Raw genomic sequence first — 8,181 nt, 5'->3', positions numbered from 1 at the left:
AAAGTCACAAAACTTGAACCATAGATGTCAATAAATATGTATCGTCTTTTTTTACGTTTCGTAGAACGTTTCGGCTACCATTGCAGGAGCCATCTTTAGGGTTAACTATGTGTTGCGTAGAATGAAAAAAAAGTGTTTATGTAATAGTAATTTGTACTGTTTCGCAGAACCCAAAAAAGAAACTTTATGTTGATAACAGTGACCGTGAAAATCTATGCACCTATTTGATAGAAATCAATGTTTAATTTTCACACTTTTTTTTAATGACAGTATTTCATATTTATACTATGCTATAAATAGATAAATATTAAAGCATGCATTAATTAGTATAATAATTGTTGTATTCAATTAGTATTTTAATGATATAATAGATTACAATCGCTATATTCATTGTTTTTACTTTGGTCGTGCGGCCTTAAACATGCATGATTTTTGTACATTTTTCTAAATTTTAATTCTCTTCGTTACAGCCATAACGAGTCACGGCTGATTATTTTGATGATCGAATGTATTTAAATGATATATTTTATGAAACAGTTTATCTCAAAAATTATTGTTATTATGGATATTATCATCCATTAATAAAAAAAATAATCGAACTATTAGCGACTTACATACTATTCAGCTTTGCATAATTGCACATCACTAGTTACTAGGTAAAGTAAAAATGTAAAGTAAGAATGAAAAACGTAAATCGTAGACCCGATGAACGATCAGGAAAAAGAGTAGAAAAACCTTGTACATTTCCATGAAAAATTACTGTACACTATGCACTTTTGAAAACCATGATTTATTTAAGTCTATAATTTAACTTTTTCATTTGTTAAAGAGCTACATTTTGATCCTGACAAATCGCAATTTTGGATCAGCTGTGGAGTTTTATCATAAGCGGACAAAACAAATTTCTCCAATATAAAATTATCGCAGTTTTTTTTTATACTGATACTATTTAAAAGTCAAATGTTGGGAGTTAGGTGTATTTTTAAACAATAATATAATAACTTTGAATAAGCTCCGAAATCACAGAAAAATAAGTTAATGAATGTACTCGGGGGTTGGCGGGCGAGCGCCGATGTCATTATGTGTTTTACAATAAAAATAGTAATCAAGCATTAAAGTTTTGCTCTTACAGTGAAATTGATTGAAAAAATTGTGCGTTTAAGTGCTGGTGATTAAGGATACACTTGAAGAAATAGTAAATTGTGTTGTGCTGCCATGATAGATTTCAGGCGTCTCTTCTGTCTGTTAAATAGATTTGGGGATTCGTATAATGTTCCGTATTTGGAAGTTTGCTGATGCTTTAGTGGTAAATGTTTGCTATGACAGATTTCTTTATTTACGTTCAAATTAAAATTTTGCTATTCAATGCTTTCATTAATTCATTCGCTTTTGACGTGTCTGGTAATGGCGATTTTCATAGGCAGCCATTTTTTACAATGCCGTTCTTTGACATATTCATTTGGAAACAGCTTTGTGTAATGAGATGCATACTCGTTTATGCCATAATTTCTATGAACTCTCATATATCTGTTATTTAGTTTTCAGTGTCAAGTAATTCTTTTAAAAAAAACAGCCTTTTCTAGATGAAATCTTTGAACGGCGGTTTCGCGTCTCGAGATTGTTTATTTGTTTATAACTTGCAGTGAATCAGGATGGTTGTGGGTTCGGCTAGCGCGCCCCCACGACACGCGACCCACAAGATGCAGCCCACGGGAATGACGCCCCGAGAGCTGTCGGAGAATGACGACCTAGCTACTTCTCTAGTATTGGACCCATTCCTGGGCTTCACGACTCACAAGATGAACATTCGTTATCGGCCTCTGAAGGCGAACAAAGAAGAGCTCAAGAGCATTGTGCAAGAATTTGTGAAGACTCAAGCGTATGAGAAGGCATACATGAAAATATTATCCGGCGAATGGTTACCCAAAACTCTGCACAAAAACAAACAACAACAGGGCAGGTTACGGGAACATGTTAGTATTAACTTCAGTACAATAAGCAACTTCTACTATTTGGATTTCATGGTGTCATAAATGAACCATACTAGTCGATAAAAACTTTCAATGACATAAGAATAGGCGATATATTTATAAATATTATTATTTTTAATATTTATTTTATAGTTAAAGAAATCCATTATATGGACCGTTAATGTCCTGACTTATCACAGGACAAAAATTCTATGGAGTTGGAATTGAAATGGAGGTGTTTTTATTTTGAAATAAGGTTTTTTATGTTATTTTTTCGCCCTCAAATGAGATGGGTGAAACCCACATCGGGTCATTCAATTATGTAATACTTCTTAAATATAAAGAAATTTATCAATTGAAAAATAAAATAAAATTAATTTTTCTTTTTTGGAACAGGAAGTTTTCTATTAACTTATATCGCTTTCAAAATCTGCTTGTGTCGTGACATTGATGGATAAAATAAAATATTTCATGAAAAGTCAATAATTGTCCCAGAATAAATTTATATTTTTCTTGAATCTGCAGTCTGGTAAACAAATGTAATAAGGAAGCTAGCCTACCAATCAGAACAATTCACCAAAGAGAACTAGTGACATCACTCCAAAGTAATAAAAAATTTAGAAAACTTTAAAAAATTCATTGTGATGATAAGATACATAGTTTTTTTTTTTTTTTTTGGTTTAGTTTGACTATCTAAACAACTAAAAATATTGAATAAAACCACTGAACTTCTTCATTGCTCAACTTAGCCTGCTTTAACTTATTTATTTATTTTTTATACCATGTTTTTCACAAAATAATATTTGAATAGATAGATAAACTCATATTCAGAAAAAAATATGCTTACATTTCAGGTATATCGGTATCTGCGAGTTTTTGATAAGGACTCTGGATTTGAAATACAGCCATGTTATCGCTATTCTCTGGAGGGACAGATAGGAGCCAAAATTGCTGCCACCAAGAAATGGCTAAAGAATGAGAAAATAGAATGCTTAGTCGGCTGCATTGCTGAATTAACGGAAGAAGAAGAATCTCAACTCCTTCATCCCGGGAAAAATGACTTCTCTGTTATGTACAGCTGTAGGAAGAACTGCGCCCAGCTGTGGCTCGGACCCGCTGCGTATATCAATCATGATTGTCGCGCTAACTGCAAGTTCGTGGCTACCGGGCGCGACACCGCATGTGTCAAGGTGCTCCGCGATATACACATCGGTGAAGAGATAACGTGCTTCTATGGGGAAGATTTCTTTGGAGACGGGAATTGTTATTGCGAGTGCGAGACCTGCGAGAGGCGAAGTACCGGTGCGTTCGCCGTGCAGAAAGCCGACACCGAAGATCAAGCTACTAGATACCGATTGCGAGAGACAGATAACCGTATAAACCGTACTAAATGTAACAAGACTCGCAAGGATAACATCATCGATCGGGCATCTCTGCCAGACAGCTGCAATCCAGCGCGGAGGGACAGCAAGATAGTCAGTCCTCTCAGCATGAAGGAACTTAAACAGAAAGGTCTTACCAAGTATGATGCTGAACTTCTTATAGCTCAGGGTTGTAAGTTCTCGGATGTAGGAGACGAAGACATGAAAGAAAAAATGATGCTTGGGGCCAGCGGGAGGGAGTCCCCTCCGTCGATCCTTGCCTCGTCCGCTCCTCCCTCCGCCTGCACGCTGGAGACGGAGCCTGCGGAGGCCGTGAGCGAGCGAGCGTGTCGCTTACAGCGGCGCCGTGCGCGCGCCTCTCCCCCCCCTTCCCTCCTAGTAGCTCTTTGTAACGGGACGGATGATGTCCCCACCCGCGGTATTATACTCCGAAATCACAAAAGGTTAAATGACAGCAATCCGGATGACCCCGGTCCTACTGATGGAAATGCAGATTGTCCTTTGAAGGAAACTAAACCTATCATTTCCGTTGCCTCTGAAATTGAAATAGAGCTGGAGGAAAAACCACAACTCGATATTGCCGCTGAAACAACGGAAGCAATGGCTGATATTTCAATTACCAAAACAGATACTTTTCGTAAAAAAGCAAAAACAAAACGAAAGTCTAAGTCAGAGTTAGACAATTCCGAATCTTTCCACTGGAAAGAGGATGGTCCTAGAAAAGAAATAGAGGATCCCCCGATCGTAGACGAACCCATTACGCGGGATATTCCTTCCCCACGAATACCTCTTCCGACTTCCGAACCTGTAGAAGAGACGAAAGATATTTACGAGTTCGATGAATCGGAAGAATTCCGTCCTGACGAGCCACGTCTCCGGAAAGCTTCCAAGTGTGGAGAATCCGTGAAGAGCGAGAGCGGCTCGTCTTGGGAGAACAAGACTCCGAGTTGGGATAATGTGACGGAGCGATGCCCGTGTACACCTCCCGGTAGGGGGCGCCTCAAGCTGACCTTGCGCATGAAACGGAGTCCCATGCTGGATGAGCTGATAGAGTCTGGAACTAGCCTCAGTGAAGATTCCTACGAACCAGAGTACGAAGTGCTACGTGTGGAAGGACTGGATGGACCACGCCGAAGAAAACGACACAAAGCCAAACAACACCGTAGACCGAGACCCCCGACTCCGCCAGATATTCCCCTTCCTCCGATGAAGAGGTTGCGCCTGATATTTGGGAACGAGAGTAGAACCATCGACATTCCTCCCGCCAGTGCCAACTGACAATTCACCCGACTCATTGAAAATGTCTGCTCCGTTATGTGACTTTCCCTCCTATTTGCTAATGGTTGGTCCGTATCCGGATTACTTCAGATTGTTCCTTATTTTCTTACAAATTTTATGCGTTAGCGAATAGCCGAGTAATGTGTACATATTATTTATTATTTCTACAAATGATGGCATTTTGAAATATGCTTTTTTGAATATCTCATAAAAATTAAGGATTTTGTGTGTGTATGTATTATCCGTACATACAATTATACAAATTTTGTTCAGGTATATAAAAATTATGTAATTCTGTGTATTTTTAAAAATATCTTCAAAATATATACTAAAGTTAGAAGCGATGTAAATATAGTTTTAGGATTTGATCAACTATTAACTTTTGGATAGTGTATTGAATATTATATGCGCATAATTAAAATTGATATGAGTTGGGATTTAATTGACGAGGGGCGGACATTGTGCATATTTTATGTTGGTATGTCAATATGTAGTTACAAACTGAAAAGGCTTAGTTAAATTTAAACTTTTAATATTATTTTTTTTAGTTATGAAAATATATTTAGACAAGTCAGTATTAGAAAATAATTTGTATATACATAGTAAAATGGCTGTAATTTATATTTTTATTTTATATCTGTAAAAGGAATATGTACATATTATTGTATTGTTTTTGCCTCCATTTAGTCATTTGGTGAAGTCCGTGATTTATATTTCATTGATTTTGAGTTGTATGTATACATATTTATTTTTTACTGAAAATGACAACATGACTGAATTTTCTCGATTTAATATTTTTCATAAAATTAATGTCAACCCTTTTATACTGAAAGAAAAACAGTTAAATCAATAAAAAAAATTAAGATAAATTCTTTTAATTTTTATTTTATAAATTTTTGCGGTACATTTAAAAACCTTTATCGATTTTGGTTTTTAAGCGCTATGACTTAATATTTTCCTACTTTGGGTGACTACAGCGATTTCCACGATAATTAATATGTTTAAGTAACCGATATTAGTTCCGGCCGTTTTCAACAATGTAGGAAGTACTGATACTTAGTCCAATATTACGGCCGCAAAGGTGTTCGGCAATATCGCAAGTGTACATTTTCGTTTATAACTAGGACATAAGTTTCTCTAGAGTGGAATGTATAGATGCGCTAATTTGTGAGTGACGATGTTGGAAAAGTGCACAATTTTATTTTTATTCAAACTATTTACGTCTCCTTCATTTAATGCTGCATATTTCCCGGTTTCTAAAATAACTAACGCAAGCTGGCGTACAAAACCAGGATAATATTATTGACTGGTTTGGATCTGTATCGGAAACTGGTACAAAAAATAACTACTTGGTTATTTTTCCTTGTCCGATTTTATTCAAATGTATTTCTTTTAAAAATGTTGTTTAAACAATCTGTTTGGGGTGTGATTGTCTTTTCACCTGTCAGACATAATTTTCTCATTAGTGCTGACTTTTCAAACATAATCATAATATTTGAATTTACAATGTAGTGGTTTTGTGTGGCATTCATCAATAATCCCGTCTGCAAATATATTTGTATGCGTGTCCTTGTTGCATTTTTACACATAAATTTCTTCAGTTGTGGTACAGAAAAAAAAAACAGTAAATAATATACTAATGAAACTTTGTTAAAATATATTTTTCTAGAGATTTGAAGGAATATGATACATACAAAGGTTATAATATACATTATCACATTCTAATGTCTAAATTATATTGTAATTTAGCAACTGACGCAATCACAGAAATCATACACATTTAGATGTCTTTAGTTGTAAATTAATTATTTTTTATAAATGCTTTAAATTAAATCACAATAATTTTGTGTATATGTATACATATATATTAATAAGGTGATCTTGTGTAAAGTAATTAGTTTAATTCGGTTATCTTAATGTTTTATTACAATATTTTTTTACATTTTGCATGAATAATTGAGTTGCTAACAAAACCTTGTAGAACAATATATCTTTGTAAACAAATACTTTATCGCGATGGATAGGTACCTACCTCAACAGATACACTTATTAAAAAAAAGTCATAAATACAAGTCGAGGCATTTACAGGGCTTACGGTCTGTAAATTAGGTAGTTTGAGTGACTTCATATGCTGTGTAACATTCACCGATGTTTAAATTTCCATATGAAATTTTTAGTACCTCTACATATTATATATTGTACTTATTGACATGGAAACATACACAAGCGATTTTCTGAAAATTATTATTGGCATCTGTTTATTTTTTGTGAAGCAATAGAGCTGAAACCTTTTTGATGTAGGCATAATTAATGATTTTATAAAACTGGATGTTTCCAGGCCATTAAACCAAATTGGAGGTATTTAGAATTTCAAACATAGGCAGAAAAATGAAAAAAACCCGTTCAGACAATTCAGAAAACCGAGTGAGAAATTGGTCTGATTTTGGCTCAGAAAAGATTGTTTATGTAATACAAAAATGGGTGAAATTTCATTTTTGAATGCCAAAATTCAGAACATATAATCTTGATACAATTTTTCAGGTAGATTCGTATTGTCTATTCTATTCTATTTTTAAAAAGCAGTCATGATGTATTTCTCCATTTCTGTTGAGATATTTTATCTTTATAAATTCTAATTTATCCACCTACATTAATTTATTATGTGTTTGACCCTTTTAATCCCAGCCTATTTTGCAAAGCATATGTAAAAAATCCCAGTAATTAATAAAAAGAAAACTGTTTATAAATATTGTATTTTTACCCCAGTTAATATTTAGTTTCAGCGAATTGTGTTATTTCCTTAAACTTATCAAAGTTGTAAAAAATAAACGCTAACATATTTGTATGAAAACTGGGTTGTGGTCCCGTGGCTAGTGTCGCGGGCTCACGGATCAAAGGTTCCAACCCCGCTTCACCACAACTTTATCCCCATTTTCTTATATTGAGTTATTTGCAACTCGTTGAACATGCCCCCAAAATTGAAATGTTTGGGTAAATCATAAGAATGCAAATATTTCAAGATCGATGATTAAAAGTGTTAAGGATATTGTTGAATTTGAAGCATTTCATCTGTGTATTTTTTACATGTTGCATTTCGGTTGATTTGAAAAATTAATGATAGGATATTTTGTGCACTAATAATAATAATATTTATATGTTGGAACATATATATATATACATATATTATGTTTGATAACAGTTGAGATATATCCAGAAAGTAAGTTCCATTTGACCAGTTAAAGAAAACAAGTAAAAATTCAGAAAGAAGGAAAGGTTGGAAGAAATTGCCATTTGGCAATAAGCCCGCCAATACAAATAACATTATGTACAAAAAGTTAAATTAAAAAAAAAAGTAAGCTGAGCGTTAATACAAACAAGCACTCAATACTTATGACCGTTTAGTCAAGCTCCGTAACACTGTTTTAACTCCATTGACATAATTTTTGTTGTGCATCGCCTGTCTCCACTTTGAAAAAGTTTTTTCTTACATACAATATAAAGTTATTTTGATTGGTATGGATTATTACAAGTCCAGATGTAAAATATTATCA

At 34.3% G+C, this 8,181-nt stretch overlaps 1 protein-coding gene across 1 annotated transcript; it reads left to right on the top strand.

Moving 5' to 3' along the window:
- Positions 1-658: 658 nt before the first annotated feature.
- On the top strand, positions 659-5,499 carry Hmt4-20 (Histone methyltransferase 4-20). The gene is made up of 3 exons (XM_088229091.1): positions 659-1,306; positions 1,644-1,973; positions 2,825-5,499. The coding sequence occupies exons 2-3, from the start codon at positions 1,653-1,655 to the stop codon at positions 4,628-4,630; spliced, it is 2,127 nt and encodes a 708-aa protein (XP_088085217.1). The 5' UTR covers positions 659-1,306; positions 1,644-1,652; the 3' UTR covers positions 4,631-5,499.
- The last annotated feature ends 2,682 nt before the right edge of the window (positions 5,500-8,181 follow it).

Source organism: Micrasema longulum, unplaced genomic scaffold (assembly GCF_059751315.1).
Source record: "Micrasema longulum isolate JH-2025_06_02 unplaced genomic scaffold, ASM5975131v1 h1tg000634l, whole genome shotgun sequence".
In the NCBI taxonomy this organism is placed as follows: Eukaryota; Metazoa; Arthropoda; class Insecta; order Trichoptera; family Brachycentridae; genus Micrasema; species Micrasema longulum.
The sequence above is the reverse complement of the archived record's forward strand: the minus strand, read 5'-3'. Positions and strand labels throughout refer to the sequence as shown.